This window comes from Bos grunniens, chromosome 11 (genome assembly GCF_055505025.1).
Source record: "Bos grunniens cultivar Pamir isolate PY7600 chromosome 11, Bosgru_T2T1.0, whole genome shotgun sequence".
NCBI lineage: Eukaryota > Metazoa > Chordata > Mammalia > Artiodactyla > Bovidae > Bos > Bos grunniens.
This window is the reverse complement of record NC_141175.1, coordinates 91,701,338-91,718,457: the sequence shown is the minus strand read 5'-3', so window position 1 is coordinate 91,718,457 and position 17,120 is coordinate 91,701,338. Positions and strand designations below refer to the sequence as shown.

Below are 17,120 nucleotides of genomic sequence, written 5' to 3'. Positions count from 1 at the left end.
CCATGGATTGCAGCATGCCAGGTTTCCCTGTCCAATACCAGCTCCTGGAGCTTGCTCAAACTCATGTCAGTTGAATTGGTGATACCATGCAACCGTCTCATCCTCTGTCGTCCCCTTTTCTTCCTGCCTTCAATCTTTCCCAGCATCAGGGTCTTTTCTAATGGGTCAGTTCTTCGCATCAGATGGCCGAAGAATTGGAGCTTCAGCCTCAGCATCAGTCCTTCCAATGATATTCAGGGCTGATTTCCTTTAGGATGGACTGGTTGGATCTCCTTGCAGTTAAAGGAACTCTCAAGAGTCTTTTTCAACACTACAGATCAAAAGCATCAGTTCTTCGGTGCTCAGTTTTCTTTATGGTCCAACTCTCTCATTGATACATGACTACTGGAAAAACCATAGCTTTGACTCTAGCTACCTTTGTTGAAATTTCTATATTGAAAATCAGTATATGCTGACAAGAGACTGTTAATGGATTTATAATGTAGGGAGCTCATATATGCTTCTTTGGGGAAAAATGTATCTCACAAAGGGGTGTAAATGTGTTAAGTCATTTTAATGTGTTAACACTAAGTTTAATATCTTTTTTAGAAAAAGGAAGTTCAATAAGAGTTATAAGGCAAATATGGAGCCGCAAAGGGATATACCTAATTAAACCCACTTTATGCTGAATTCCCTTATGCAAATATGACTTTTGCTGTTTGGTTTTGCATATATATGTGGAGTGAGGTGTGAGGGGGACATCCACTTGCTCTATAGTATGACTGTTTCTCGTGAATTTGCATACATGAGATTTACTATATTTAGAATCACAAGCATAAAGTTGAAAAGGGCAGTCAGTCGAGATGATTCAGTCTCGCTTTACCTGTGTGCACTGTGAAAGAGAGCGCCTATCATGACACTGCTCACTGCCTCTGCTGAGCTGGCCTGGGATTTGCACAGTGAATTCCAGCACTTACATGACTCCAGTTATCAGGCACGTCTTTTTGTGTTGACCTGAAATCTTTCTTTTGAAACACCAATATCATAGCTGTAGCTTGAACTTTCAAAGCAGCACGCCATACGTGTATTCCCTCTTTGCAATAGCAGGCCTTCAGGTATTCAGGGAAACTGACTGTATTCCTTTTACTGTTTTCCTCACTTATAAGGTGGGACAGAGGAGACAGAACGCTAGTATTTCATGAACAGAGAGTCTGAGAATTTCATGCTATGCTAATCCTTTTGTATATCTTTTTGTTAACAGATATTGATGAATGCGCTCAGGATCAACACCTTTGCTCCCAGGGACGCTGTGAAAACACTGAGGGAAGTTTCTTGTGTATTTGCCCAGCAGGATTCATGGCCAGTGAGGAGGGTACTAACTGCATAGGTAATAGCAGTGTTCTTTCTGATGCATAAATTCCCTCATGTGGGTTTCTAGCTCCCCCAATTCCATCAGTCCAGGGCCCATTCAGACAACCCAGAACTTATTATTAAACCCGTTACAACACAGTAATCTGCTAGATTCTGGAAGATTAAAAAATGAAATATCTTCCCCCAACACTTTTGAATGAAGAATATCAAATGTCTACAAAGACCAGTGGTGTTAAATATTTTTTTTGGATTCGAGTAAATCCAAGCCACTCAATTTTTTGGAACAAATCAAAGAGATAATAGATAGTAGGAATCACTTGCTTCATTCTTAAATTTTAACTAACCTGGAAGATGGGAGAGGTTTGAAATTAGGTTTTGGGAAATAACACTCGACAATGTTTTCTGCTTTGCTTAGATGTCGATGAGTGTCTGAGGCCGGACGTCTGTGGGGAAGGGCACTGTGTCAATACCATGGGGGCTTTCCGATGTGAATACTGCGATAGCGGGTACCACATGACCCCAGGAGGCCAGTGCGAGGGTGAGTCTGCTGAGAGGATGGGGAGACCACAGCCCTTCACAGTGTGGAGCACACATGTCCATGACATGCAGGGCTAGTTCCAGAACTTGAGGCTTGTAGGCACCTGGCCTGGTACAGGTTTTCCTCCACTGCCAATCCATGCAGGACACCAGCTCGCCCAGGCTCTGGCTACCTCCCAGAATCAGAGCCTCTTTGCCTCCCTTCAGTGACTCTGTCTGGGTCTTTTCCTGCCTTCTTCCTCTCTCTATTACTCATTTCAGTATCTGCCTTCCCTGGTAGGTGGAGTGACATCACTTTGTAACAGTGAACTGCAGAGGATCTTAGTACAAACCCAGACTTAATCACAGTGTCTGTCTGCATCATTCACCTGGGGACATAGTCCAGGTGTCACCTGTGTGAACTTTTTGTTTTCAACCTTTTCATCTTGGTCCATTCGTTTGTCTCAGCTTCTTACTTTCGCCTGTGTTCTGGGACTTGCTTGCAGATCTCTAAAAAATGTCTGACCAACTACAGGTCAGACTCCAGCTGTGTCAGATAAAATTTCTTTAATGCTGACCCCAGCAATGGATTTGCTCTCATTGCAAAAATGTCTTGAAGAGTTTTGAACATTTCAAAGTTAAGATGATTAACCGTTGAATATTTCTGTTTGTGTATGTGTCCCAAGTCACATGGGTTCTTTTTGAAAGCACCATGGTACACTTTGAATAATTATTTTTGTGAAGAAATGCACTGAACCTCTGCTTCAGTCTTCATGGAAACGTGAACAAGACAAAGGAGCAGGGGCCTTTGGACATGTTCTGAGGAGCCTGGGTGTGGGGTTGGTGCTGGTTCCACATGTTCGCTGCCTGGCTACCTGACATTTAGCCTGTTTTCAGACATGGCTTGGCCTCCAGAGCTCGGGAGGGATAGGCTGGTTGGGGAAGGCTGCTCTCTGCTGTTTCTTGGCTCCAATATGTTGGGTTTTTTTTCACAGTTCTAATGACCAGGCCTGGAGGGAGAGCTCATTAGACAGTTTTTTGGCAGCCTGCACCTGCCTCTCTTGCTGGCCTCTTGCCTCAGCCCCTGAGTTATCTGGAGAGAAGTGGGGAGCATTTTATGTTACTGCATCAGCTCCCATCATAACAGAGATATGAACTCTTCCCCTGATGGCTGAGGGCCTTGGGAAAGTGCAGGTGTGAAGTGTCCCCGCTCTTCTTTTACGGGGGACTGTCCCTCTGCTCTGGAGGCCGCTTGAGGATGGGTAGAATGGAGACGATGGCTTTTCAGCTCATGATCCCCATACTCAGTAACTGTCTAGCTTGGGGCCAGTTATGTAGGCCCTTCAAAACTTAGTTCTTCATCTGTGAAATGGGAACCATGCAGTTAACGTTCCGGCTCGTGCAGGTACATGGGTGTTGCCGTATGTCATATGGTGCCTGTCACCTTGTTAGCTCTCAAGAAGCACTAGTTTCCCTGAACTCCCCCTTTCCCTGACTCCTTTGGTTTTTGCATAGGTATTTTCAGAATATCTATAATTGTGGGAGTTTTTTTTAGAAGAAAATGGGGCTTGGGTTTTTATGGCAAGCACTTATATGCAAAACTGTGCTTCCCCAAAAGATCAAATATAGATCCTCAGGTTCTACACACAGACTCAGGATGGGAAGATAAAACATTTAAGGAATTACTACAGGTTAAGGATGCACAGTAGAAAGGAGTAGAAAAGAAAGTTGAAGATAAGTAAGTAAATAGAAAGGAGACTCTTCAGTAATATTCAGTGCATGGAAATTATTTAACAGAAATCTCACCAGCATCCCCTGAGTTAATAATTATATAATTCTATCCCCATGAAAAAGCTTGAAATGAAGGAGCCAAATAACGTGGCTGTTTCCTAATTTCACCATGGACCAGAACCAAAGGTCCCTGGGCTTCTGGCTCACTGAAGATTTTCTCAGCTGTCACTGACAAAGTTGCTTTCAAACAGCGCCAGTCTCCAAGGAGTCTACTGTAGCTTACAGACATTATCTCATGCACCCTTACTTTATTCTCTGAAGGTATTACCAGGCAGGTAGTCCCTCATTTATAGATGAGGGAACAAGCAAACAGGTGAGAGCAGCAGGAAATCCAGGGATGTTACTGTCTTATGTTGCTCAGCATTGTACCTTATTTATCAGACCAGCCTATCTCAATGACCTTCTCTGACTTAGCAGTTGTGGTTCCATTTTTTTTTTTTTTTTTAAATCCCATCCAGAGAAGAATGTAATGCTGTTTGGAAAATTCAACTGGCAAGCATCATCTTTTTGTAGAACAAGAAGTCCCAGAACATCTGACCTAACAAAAAAAAAACCACTGTGTGTCATTGTCTATTGGCAAGGATTTTTTGCTGATAGGAAAAAAAAATTGCAACACTGACCTGGTGCTTATTCTATTAATAACATCTTTTACTTTAAGCATCTTTTCATACATCTCTAATGATACATAATGGGAGGTGATTTTTGAGAATTTGCCAACATGATGACATCAAATACCCGTGCATGTTCAGTGTATTCATTATATATTTCTTTCACTTTTTTTCCTGAAAAATCTTGTTTAAATTTTAAGTATGATTAGAGGGAAATCCCATGGATGGAGGAGCCTGGTAGGCTGCAGTCCATGGGGTCGCTAGGAGTCGGACACAACTGAGTGACTTCACTTTCATGCACTGGAGAAGGAAATGGCAACCCACTCCAGTGTTCTTGCCTGGAGAATCCCAGGGACAGGGAAGCCTGGTGGGCTGCAGTCTCTGGGGTCACACAGAGTCAGACATGACTGAAGTGACTTAGCAGCAGCAGCAGCAGCAGAGGTCCTATATACATCTTATATCATGACGCTTAGACACTGAATCCACTCACTTGGAAAATACCTGTTTCAGTTGGGGTTGGTATGCAGGTGTTAGTGCTCATTTTAAATGGTTGAAAAGTTACCTTTTCATTTCATTAAATGGTTGAAAGTTACCTCTGTCACCTTTCCCCCCATTTTATTGTTTTACCATTCTTTTTTTTCTTAAATGGGAGGTTAATTGCTTTGTAATGTTGAGTTTGTTTCTGCTGTACAACTCAAATCGATCAGAACTGTGTGTGTGTGTGTATATATATATCCCCTTCCTCTTGAGCCTCCCTCCCATCTCCCGCCCCCATCCCAACCCTCTAGGTTGTCAGTAGGACGGCCCCCATCCTAACCCTCTAGGTTGTCAGTAGGACGCAAGGTTGGGCTCCCTGAGTTATATGGCAGCTTCCTTCTAGCCACCACTTTTACACATTTTAGTGTATGTATGTCAATGCTGCTTTCTCAGTTCGTCCCATCCTCTCCTTCCCTAACTGTGTCTACAAATCTTTTTTCTGTATCCACATCTCCAATTGTTTGACCATTCTTTAGAAAGTCTGAAGCTATTGTATTTCTGCCACAGTTCTGTCCATATTTAGGGTGATTTTTTTTTCTCCTCACATTGAAAAGAACAATGATTAATAACTTAGTTAGCTGTGAATGTGAAAAGCAAGGTGTATTTTAAACCAGAATATATTACCCTATGATTATTCACCATAGTTTCTGGAAAATCTTGGAAGTATTTGATGAGTTCATTCTCTCCTAATGTTCTTTTTTGACCTCCAAGGAATTCCTATCACGGGAAAAGTTTTAAATTATTCAAACCTCGGATGTTTTGGGGACCGTGAAGCCAAAGCAAGGGTTTCCCTAGAGTACCCCATGGTCTGCAGAGAGAACCTCTAGCCAGGTGGATAAATGGCTTCCTCACTGTTGTGTTCATTTCTTGTATTTCTTTCTGGCAAACCAGACTATTACTTAAAAGATGTTGATGTCCAAAAAGTGGTCCTAGAGAACTGCCAACTCACAGAGTGGAGAGATCTGGGCCTGCCAGTTGGAGAATTGGGGCCAAGTTCTTCCTTGAAACATATGTAAATATTTCAATCAAGTTATACCTGGCCATGCATTCTACTGAGTGTTTAAGTGCATACCTAGGGCTTTACTTTTCCAGTTATTGTTTTCCCCACCAATCGTTCTCCCCTTTATCACAAGTCAGTTCGTGCTGTAGTGCTCTGATAAAATGTCTGTGACCTAGCTTTTTTATTTTTTCAGATGTTGATGAATGTTTGACTCCAAGTACTTGTCCAGATGAGCAGTGTGTGAATTCTCCCGGATCTTACCAGTGTGTTCCCTGCACGGAAGGGTTTCGAGGCTGGAACGGGCAGTGTCTTGGTAAGTACTGGAGGGTACTTATCATAGTTGTGTGTCTTCTGTCTGGCTGGTTTTCTGATAGAGTGGTATAATGCCAAGTGAGCTGTCTTTCAAAATGGAAAAAGGTGAGAGAAACAAAGGAATGTAACAAACTCACGTCATTCAGAGAAAAGTTCTAAGTAACTTTTAACCATGAAGAAAATAAGAAATGGAGTGGACATGAAGATTTTACATGAAACATAATTCTGATTGAAACAAATTGTTATCCCTGATGTGATTAATACTCAAAACCAAATAAAATATTGATAATAAGTGCCACAAAGAGGAGAGAGGTGGAGAGCAAAATGCTTAAAAAGAGAAGGTATGAGACGGAGCTACCACAGACTTATAGAATCAAGAAATATACATAAACTTGTAGCAGAAGCAGCAAATATAAAAAGAAATCTGGACTGATTGCCTATTGATGTTTTTGAACTGTGGTACTGGATAAGACTCTTGAGAGTCCCTTGGACTGCAAGGAGGTCAAACCAGTCCATCCTAAAGGAAATCAACCCTGAATATTCATTGGAAGAATTGACGGTGAAGCTGAAGCTCCAATACTTTGGCCACCTGATACGAAGAGCTGACTCATTTGAAAAGACCCTGATGCTGGGAAGGATTGAAGGCAGGAGGAGAAGGGGACGACAGAGGATGAGATGGTTGGCTGGCATCACTGACTTGATGACACGAATCTGAGTGAACTCCAGGATATGGTGGAGGACAGAGGAGCCTGGTATGCTGCAGTCCATGGGGTGGTAAAGAGTCGGACGTGACTGAACAACAGCAACCCCTTATATTTGTTCATTATTCATTCACTCAAGTATTTAATGAATACTGAGTACCTCCTCCTCAAGGCACTGAGGAAGATAACAACTCTGCTTTGCTCCTGATTTTCTGTGATCGAGTCAGCTTTCCCCCCTAATGGTTTTCCTTTGTGTTTCTGTTTACTGTGTGATCTTTTTCGCAAAAGCTGAACTCTTTCCCACCCCATGCCACAATCTGACAGTGTGAGTTAAATTTTTCCATCCTTCCTCTCTTCTTTCTTTTCTTCTTAAATACTGTATAATTCACTGTCTATACACGGAGTGGTGGGCTTCCCCTGATAGCTCAGTTGGTAAAGAATCTGCCTGCAATGCAGGAGACCCCAGTTTGATTCCTGGGTCGGGAAGATCCCCTGGAGAAGGGATAGTTTACCCACTCCAGTAATCTTAGGCTTCCCTTGTGGCTTAGCTGGTAAAGAATCTGCCTGCAGTGTGGGAGACCTGGGTTTGATCCCTGGGTTGAAAAGATTCCCTGGAAAAGGGAAAGGCTACCCACTCCAGTGTTCTGGCCTGGAGAATTCCATTGACTTTACAGTCCATGGGGTTGCAAAGAGTTGGACATGACTGAGTGACTTTCACTTTACTTACATACAGAGTGGTACTCAGTGCTGGGATACACTGAGGGACCAACCAAAGTACCTTCTTCTTTTGTTTGTTTTTAATTATTTTTATCTTAATTTATTTGTTTTAACTGGAGGATAATTGCTTTACAATATTGTGATGGTTTTTGCCATACATCAACATGAATCAGCCAGAGGTATACGTGTGTCCCCCTCCACATCCTGAATCCCCCTCCTGCCTCCCTCCTCATGCTGTCCCTTTATGTTGTCCCAGAGCAGCAGCTTTGGGTGCCCTGCTTCATGCGTCGAACTTGCACTGGTCATCTGTTTGACATATGATAAAGTATATGTTTCAGTGCTATTCTCTCAAATCATTCCACCCCCTCCTTCTTCCACTGAGTCCAAAAGTCTGTTCTTTATGTTTGTGTCTCCTTTGCTGCCTTGCATGTAGGATTGTCAGTACCATCTTTCTAAATTCCACATATATGAGTTAATATACAGTATTTGTCTTCTCTTTCTTACTTATTCTACTCTGTATAATAGGCTCCAGGTTCATCCACCTCATTAGAACTGACTCAAATGCATTCCTTTTTGTGTGCTTGGTCATTCAGTTGTGTCCAGCTCTTTGTGACCACATGGACTGTAGCCCACCAGGCTCCTCTCTCCATAGGGTTTCTCCAGGCAAGATTCCTTTTTATAGCTGAGTAATATTCCATTGTGTGTATGTACCACAACTTCCTTATCCCTTTATCTGCTGATGGACATCTAGGTTGCTTCCGTGTCCTAGCTTTGTAAATAGTGCTGCAATGAACATGGGATACATGTGTCTCTTTCAGTTCTGGTTTCCTCGGAGTGTATGCCAGCAGTGAGATTGCTGGGTCATATGGCAGTTGTATTTCCAGTTTTTCAAGGAGTCTCCACACTGTGCTCCATAGTGGCTGTACTAGTTTGCATCCCCAACAGTGTAAAAGGGTTCCCTTTTCTCCACACCCTCTCCAGCATTTATTGTTTGTAGACTTTCTGATGATGGCCATTCCGACCGGTGTGAGATGATACCTCATTGTGGTTTTGATTTGCATTTCTCTAATAGTGAGTGACGTTGAGCATCTTTTCATGTGTTTATTAGCCATCTGTATGTTTTCTTTGGAGAAATGTCCATTTAGGTCTTTTGCCCACTGTTTGACTGGGTTGTTTGTTTTACTGATATTGAGCTATGTGACTGTATGTTTTGGAGACTAATTCTCTGTTAGTTGTTTCATTTGCTATTATTTTCTCCCATTCCGAGGGTTGTCTTTTCACCTTGCTTATAGTTTCTTTCACTGTGCAAAAGAGACATGTGTTAGGAAAGAGGGTTCTTTGATATTACAAGAGCACATGATAGAATGAGTTGCCTCAATGAAAATTCTTGAGGTTTAACCAGGGCTTTGTCTGGGGAAGGGGATGGAAGGAAGATCGTTTTGGACATTTGGTGTGTGCAAGGGGCTCATGGAAGGCGGAAGCAGATCATGTTCCAGAGGCTGAAGAGCTAGTGTGGTTGTAAGACAGAGTACAAGGGAAGATTTGCTGCAGGGGGAAGACCATGAGGGGAAAGACCATGCCAGACCCTCTTGGTCCTATTAAAAATGTTGGTCTTTATTCATACATCTCTGAGGAGATATGTGGTGTGTTAGAGGAGATGGGATAGGTAGATTTGGCAGAAGTACTGGTAGTTTCAACACTTTGAACTCCTCACAAGACAGCATGAGCTGAGCCCCTGAACCAGGTGCAGGAGGCCCTCTGCCTTGAATCTTATGCCCATTCCCAAGGGTCTCTATCAGTAGAGCTGTGAGGTGTTGATCTTTGGGAAGAAGTTTTTTTTGTTTGTTTATTAGTTGCCTATTTGATAAGCTTTTGTTTATATAATCAGTGCTGGTCAGAAAGTGCGTGTGGTTTTAATTTTCCCGTTTGGCATAAATTTCACAGTTGCCTATCAAAGTTCCATTCTTATACTCATTTTCACATACCAATGCATATTATAATCCAAAAGTAGAGCCTGAACTTTACCTTAACTAACTAAAATTCACAGCCATGGCATAAACGCAGCCCTGATTCATGAATTTACTAATGGAACATGACTGACCAAATTGGCAAGTGATTGCTCTCCACAACATCCTGCGTGGATCCAGGTTGGGGAATAATAATATATGAGTTCTTACACCTAGATGTGTGCAATCAATCTGATCATGACCGTGCTGTTGCAGTTGAGTGACAGAAACAAAGCACCTCATTTAGCAGCAATTTCACTTTGCCAACCAGATTAGCAGAATCATAAGCAAAGCTATTAGGTCACCCTGTTACTCACCCCAAGTTACACACTTGGCCACTTGGCCAAGCAGTTTTGCATTGCTAACTAAAGTCACACATTTCCCATTACAAATAGGCCATGTCCTTTTTTCCTTCTGCTTTGGGTAGAGTTTTAGGTTCTGTATCATCTATTGATCAAGCTTCTTGTCTGTGATGTAATTGCAGTGCCATCCATTGCTCATTTTGAACTTGCAGTTTTTGTAAATTTCTCCTGTGAGCTTTTGCAGATTGTACCAAAATGGATTTTTCCATCTTAATATTTTATGGCAGTCAAGCTTTCAAGTGTGAAAGTTGAATGTGATGGAAAGCAGATACTGCAGAATACCTTTCTGTTCAGGTTGAGCCAATGAATGGATTGGATTTTTCCACAGCGCTCTGACAATGCTCATGAATACCCCATCATATCTTTTTGGCTTTGTTCCTTTATTCATTTTATTTCTCATCTTTGTAATTCTGCTACTCTAAACTTTTCAGAGGGCATAGTCCTACCTAAGTTTGTCTTTGAGTTGAGCTCATCCATAGCACAACCTGACCTATATTTATTTCTCTCTTTGCCACTTTCATCATTGAAAACTGTATTCCTACTATGAGTCAGGTATTTTGTTTTAGACCCTGGGGATTGATAGTGGACAAAATGAATTTCTTCCCTTCATTGCACTTAGACTCTAGAGCTCACAAGGCAAAAAGTAGAGTATAGGGTATGTCAGGGTGATGAGTCCCATTAAGGAAAAAAGCAGCCTAAGGGATTAGAGAGTGTTAGAGCTTCTATGGAGGTCAGGGAAAGCATCAAATGATAAATGATTCACCAAGTGTTCCTTGCTATTCAACTCTTCTTGTGTCTAACCATTAAATGTGACTAGTTTGAGGCTTCCTCTATCCTTTTAGTACAGACACCTTAGGGTACATTGATGAGACTTTTTCCTTCAATTTTTAATGTATGAGAACATGAAAGACTAAAAAAAGCATTCCTAAATCTCATTGTTTGGAGAAAAGTCCTACACAGGGCATTTGTTAGTTTTCATCTGGAGAGATGATAGTCTCTACCTTGCAGGGCTGTTCTGTAGATCTTAGTAACCGTTTTTTCTACCACTCTCCTCTCTCAGCATATTTTTAAGTTATTATAATTAAACCTAGACATTGTTGTACAGAGTAATACTTTCTTTGGCATTATGCTTTATATATATATTTAAAACTCATCAATCTTGATGTCCATTTGGCTCTTTTTTCTGTTAAACAGTTTCATTAAGAATTAAGAATGACCATTTTGACCCTTCTATTCTACAGAGATTTAAAGCCAGTGACACTTTCTCCTAACTAAATGGTGAACTTACTGAAACCATTAATGGCCTTTTTGTATTCATGCCATGTATACTGTATCTTACTATTTGGTGCTGCTCCTTAATTTATGAATTAGAGCAGAAGTTTGGTGCAGAAACAGGTAAAATGTTAGCAAGTGTTGCCTGAGGGTTCATCCTTTTTCCTAGCATGAACCCCCAGGCCACACCTGCTATGTTTAGTTCAGGGCACATGATCCTTCATTCTCAATAGTTTATTATATCTGTCCCTCAGTGCTTTCTTGGCAACCTTTGTTGGCTCCTCTGTTAATGAAGCTGCTTCTTTCAAGTTGTGGATTTCGGTGCTCTCTTGAGAGCCACTTTCATCATTGAGCACTGTATTCATTGGACCTCACATTCAGCCTGGAGCTATTGCCCATGCGATCTCCACCTCTTAGAATTATTTCATCACCTTGAGTTCTGGCCAGTTCTCTCTGGCTGCTTTCAATCAGAATCTTTCTTGAAAGAAGCCAATGTGTCAAGTCCTCCATTTACATGTTTCGCTTGTCTCAGGAAAGTTAAACTGGCCTGATTCAAACCTGACTACAGCCATCTCCCAAAGGAAATTTCTCTAACATTTAATTGTTTAAAGGTATATTCAGTAACTCTGATATATCGATAATGTTTCCCTGAATTTGAGCAGATTTGGGTTATATGACCTTTCTGAATCTTAGTTTTAATATCTGTAAAATGGAAATCGAAGTACTTTCTTCGTAGGGTTTATTATCAGAATTAAATGTAGTATTGGGCTTCCCTGGTGCCTCAGATAGTAAAGAATCTGCCTGCATTGTGGGAGACCTGGGTTCAGTCCTTGGGTTGGGAAGATCCCTTGGACAAGGGAATGGCTGTCCACTCCAGCTGTATTCTTACCTGGAGAATTCCATGGACAGAGGAGCCTGGCGGGCTACACTCTGTGGGGTCACAAAGAACTGGACACGACTGAACGACTAACACAAAAACGTTATCATTCTTCTTCCCCAATCCTGTTACCTCTGTTTTATTTCCATTGTCCTGAAAGAGAGGGAATGGAATAATAACTGATATCTGTTAAAGTAAATTATATGTCAGAGTTCTGTGGATAATTGTCTTTTCTTTGGCTTTCTTTAAGCTCATCTCACAGAGTTTTTAACTCTCTGTCATAGAAGCTTTCTCTTATACATTTAATTCATCTTAGTTTTCTTTCAACTTCTGAACATTTTTGTTTTGCTGAAATATACTTCTTGAGAATCACAAGATTTCTCTGCAGGAAGATTGATCATTCCTAACAAATGTTTCCACTTCTGCAGTACTAACATCTTTCTTTGGCTTCATTTTCTTTGCTCACCTTCACAAAATACAATATCTATCACCTGGTAGATATGTCAGCTAGCTGTTTTTGAGTTTATTACCTTGCTTTGTGTTGAGTTTGTGACAAACTATGTGTGACTCGGGAACACAAATTTCTGAGATTTTAATCAAAGCAATCCTTCTTTGTTGGCCATAATTAAGTTGATGATGAGTTTATGACTCCCATTTGAGTTTTGTAAATGTAGTAGATCTTCAGCATTTGAAGAACTTCATATCATTCAAATCACTTGACAACTGGCTAGCTGCAATCTTAACTAAAACCAGGTACAGAAAACTTGCAGGATAGATATGGAGAGCTCCTTGTTCTAGGAGTTCTTTTCACCCTAGGATTTCTTTTCAGATTTTAGGAGTCACTGTTAACCTTTATGGAATATATGAATATTCATAGACTTAAGTGAAATTGAAGACTTTAGTCCTACATTTGTTCTTATATCAGATGGCAACTGAGCTCAACTGAGCTCACTTTTGTAGATAATGTGCAAGGATCAGTCTTATCCCTGAATCATTAAGTGCTAAAGGAATCTTCTAATCAGTCAATAAATAGTTTAGTAGAGCACCTGCCTTCATATGGGCTTCCCAAGTGGCTCAGTGATAAGGAGCCTGCCTGCCAATGCATGTGATGTGGGTTTGATTCCTGGGTCAGGAAGATCCCCAGAGAAGGAAATGGCAGCCCACTCCCCTTGCCTGGAAAATCCCATGGATAGAGGAGCCTAGCAGGCTACAGTCCATAGGGTCACAAAGAGCTGGGACATGACTGACCACAGAGCACACACTGTCTACAAGATCTGTTAGATGCCAGAAAAGATGTGAAGTTGTAAAGAAGCAAAACATAACAAGGTAGGATGGTTGTCATAAGGATGTGAGGGTAGAGGAGTTGGGGAGATGTTATTAAAGGGTACAGACTTGCAACTAGTAGGTAAGCCCTGGAAATGAAATGCACAGCTTAGTGATTATAATCAACAGTACTGAATTGGAAATCTCAAAGTTGCTAAGAGACTTGAACTTAATTGTCTTCATCAGGAAAGAAATGATAATTGTGTGACATGGTAGAAGTGTTAGTAATACTCCAATAAATGTTAATAATTTTGAGATAGGATGTCAAAGCATCCCTTAAGCTTGCACAGTATTGTCTTTTATTGAAGTATGGTTGATTCACTGCTTCCCTTGTGGCTCAGCTGGTAAAGAATCTGCCTGCAATACAGGAGACCTGGGTTCTATCCCTGGGTTGGGGAGATCCCCTGGAAGAAGGGAAAGGCTACCCACTTCAGTATTCTGGCCTGGAGAATTCCACAGACTCTATAGTCCATAGGGTCCCAAAGAGTTGGGCATGACTGAGTGACTTTCACTTTACTTTGACTTCACTTCATAGTTGATTCACAGTATTATATTAGTTTCATATGACAACATAATGATTTGGTATTTTTAAAGATTATCCTCCATTTAAAGGTTTTATGAAATAATGGCTGTATTTCTCTATGTTGCCCATTATATCCTTGGTGCTTAACTTACATATTGTTTTAATGTCAGTTATATCTCAACAGAAAACCCCCAAAACTACTTTTGAAGGTGGGAAATATGCCTGTGTGGGAATCCTAGTTATTGTAATAATTTCTGTATATGTTATAATTTATGTATATTGTAATAACTGTATATGTTAATAGTTTACAGTTACCTGTGGTACAGAAATTGATTCTCAAATAGGTTAATGGGATAGCTCCCCATTATAGGTAATAAATGGCAGAGCTAGGACATGATCCCTCATCTTTTAGCATCAAAGCTAATATTGTTTTGTCTTATGTAGTAGCTCATATACCTCTCATGTACACCCAGGAAAATCACAGGACAGCGCAATACGATTTTGAGATAGTAAGGAAGATTAAAGTCCATAGGAAAGATCCATGTGAACTGGAATCATCCCTTGCAGGCAGCAATGGTTTTGGCTCGAGAGTCTGAGATGGCAGACTTGTCCAAGGTAGCCCAGATGAGTTTTGCTAGAAAACAAAATGATCTTTTGTAAAGCTGAGGTAGGAAGCCAGTGATTTGCTGAGATTAGTGGATTGATTTTCATCTGGCATGCACACACCATTGGCATTGGTTTTCCAGTTCCCAAAAAGCAGTGATGAATCTTTGAGGAACAGACAATATATTTTCATTGACAGCTCTGTTACTGCACATTTTTTAATTTGGTCAGAACTGACAGAGGGTGAGATCCTAAGGACTTACTATATACCTCAAGTGCAAGTGAGGGGAGGATGTGATTGTCCTGGCCTAACCAGAGTCTGTCTTTCATTTTTACCATGCTTGCTTTTCTGTCAAATGTATTCTCCCATCATCTTTAGTATAAAGATGATGTGTGAAGAATAGCTGAGGGATGATTGAAATAATGTTTGCCTTGGGAGTAATCCTGTATTTTCATGTAGTTGTGGTGATGGAATAAGACTTTTCATTCCGTATCAAATGGTGCTCACTCATGGAAGTCTCTTGGTCATTAAGGAATTAAATGAGGCTGAATGGTCTCAGAAAAATGACTGGTTCACCTTGTCAATCTTTGAAGTAAATCTTTTCTTTACTCATTGAAAGTAAATGAAGCAATGCAGGTAAACTCTTGCCCTGGACCCAGTTCTGACCAACTTCAAGGAACTGATGGGTGGAGTGGTAGGGGGCAGCACCACCATGGGCTGACTCATGGGAAGGTGGCCCCTGGATGTTCTCAGCACCTTACAGGTCCCGCCCACCAGGGAAGGGCTTCAGGAAGACTGGTGTGTTCCCAGGATACTAGAAAGGGAAATTTCAAAAGGCTTCCTGACCCAGATGAACTACCTCTCAAGGCAATGAGAGAATTTGCAGGTGGGATTGCTGGCCAGCTGGGAATCATCTTTGTGAAACTGTGGAGGATGGAAAGTTGCCAGGAAGCTAGAGCGAGATTAATGTGCTCATTTCTCCCAAAGAAGAAAGAAGGTGGAGTTCAGGAACTAATGACCATTGAACTTCATGTTGCTCTTGACAAAGAACTGTAGACTGCAGGATTTCAATGATGAAGTGAAACATTTTTTAAAGGATGTGATGATCATAAGAATTAGCCAGGGTTCACTAAGGACACAAATTATGCCAGACTGTCCTGACTGCCTCTTCTAATAGGATTATTAGGAAAGGAGATCAGGAAATCCTGTATATCTAGTTTTCAGCAGGCATTTGTGAGAGACATATGAAGGTATTGTAGATAAGAAGGATCAATTCAGAGTGGATGATAGTATAGTGAGGTGGATTCATAACTCCTGGGAACTTCCTTGCTGTGGGAGGTTTAATTAATTTATTGAATGGCAAGTGCCAGATTATGTCCCCAAGTCCCATTGGTAAATTGGTTTTTTGAATTTGTAACCCAGTTTTCTATGGACAGTGTCCTTTTTGAACTCATCATGTATTTGTGTAAGAAGTTGGGTGATATGGCTCTTCTGTAATGCTAGACTGTAATGCTAGAATGAGTTTTGAGCTCCAATATAGAAAACATAGATACAATCATCTTCCTCTGACTTGGGGTAAGAGGTGGATAATCGGTGACGGATGATAGGGTAGATATGACCACCTTGTTTCCTATGGCATTGTTTCTCCCAAGGGTTAGAGGTAGGAACTGTGGGAACCTGACCTTCTATCGGTACCACTCAGGGCCCCACAAGTTTGTATCCTTGACTAAATTGATGAACATTGGAAACTATTGAAAGTTTTTAAAGTAGAGCAACAACATCATTGGCCAGATTTGTGTTCTAGAAAGATTGTTCTGGCTGCAGGCTGGATAATGGATATGATAGGGAAAGACTTTAAATAGAGAGATAAAAGACGATGCCAGTAACCCATATGAGAGATTGGGAGTGGCAAAAATGAAGTAAAGTTGGGTGTATTTGAGAGACATTTGGGTAGTAGAATTTATGTGACTTTGTAGTAAATTGAATGTGGGGAAAGAAAGAGAGGAAGGAATCTAGAAAGGATGACTCCCAAGTTTCTGATTTGTGTGTTTAAATGGATAGGGGTAACCTATATTGACCCGGGAGACAGCATAGAGAGAAGGCAAGAGAAAGATATTTCAGCCATGAGGACTCAGAGGTGCCTGAGTGACATCAAATAGAGATGTCCCAGTAGACTAACCAACAAAGTGTGGGGATGATCAGTTAAGGAGAGAGGTCTGGCTAAAGATACAAAACTGAGTTTATTCATTTCTTTTGCATCCACCAAATGAGGTTCCATTTTAGACACCTTCCTTCTATATATTCTTTTTTTAAGATTGAGGTATAATTGAGAGAGAGTATTATATGTCAGGTGTACAAAATGAGCCAGTATTTGTATACATTGCAAAGTGATCACCATAATAAGTGTAGTTAATATCCATCACCATACATAGTTTCATTTTTTTTTCTTGTGATGAGGACTTTTAAGACCCACAGTTTACCCTTGAACAATGTGGGCATTAGGGGCACCAACCCTCTGTGCAGCTGAAAATCTGCATGTAACTTATAGTTCACCTTCTGCATCTGTGGTTGCTCCCAACTGCAGATTGTGTAGTACTGTAGTATTTTCTGCTGGGAAAAAA

The 17,120-nt window shown here is 41.0% G+C and overlaps 1 protein-coding gene across 27 annotated transcripts in view; it reads left to right on the top strand.

The window, feature by feature from the left end:
• Positions 1 to 17,120, top strand: part of LTBP1 (latent transforming growth factor beta binding protein 1) — a 460,290-nt gene that overhangs the window by 324,543 nt on the left and 118,627 nt on the right. For all 27 annotated transcript variants that reach the window (XM_086327488.1, XM_086327485.1, XM_086327484.1 and 24 more), the window contains 3 exons: positions 1,241 to 1,366; positions 1,766 to 1,888; positions 5,996 to 6,115. In XM_086327488.1, coding sequence (XP_086183614.1) covers positions 1,241 to 1,366; positions 1,766 to 1,888; positions 5,996 to 6,115 — 369 coding nt within the window. The remainder of the gene's footprint in view (positions 1 to 1,240; positions 1,367 to 1,765; positions 1,889 to 5,995; positions 6,116 to 17,120) is intronic.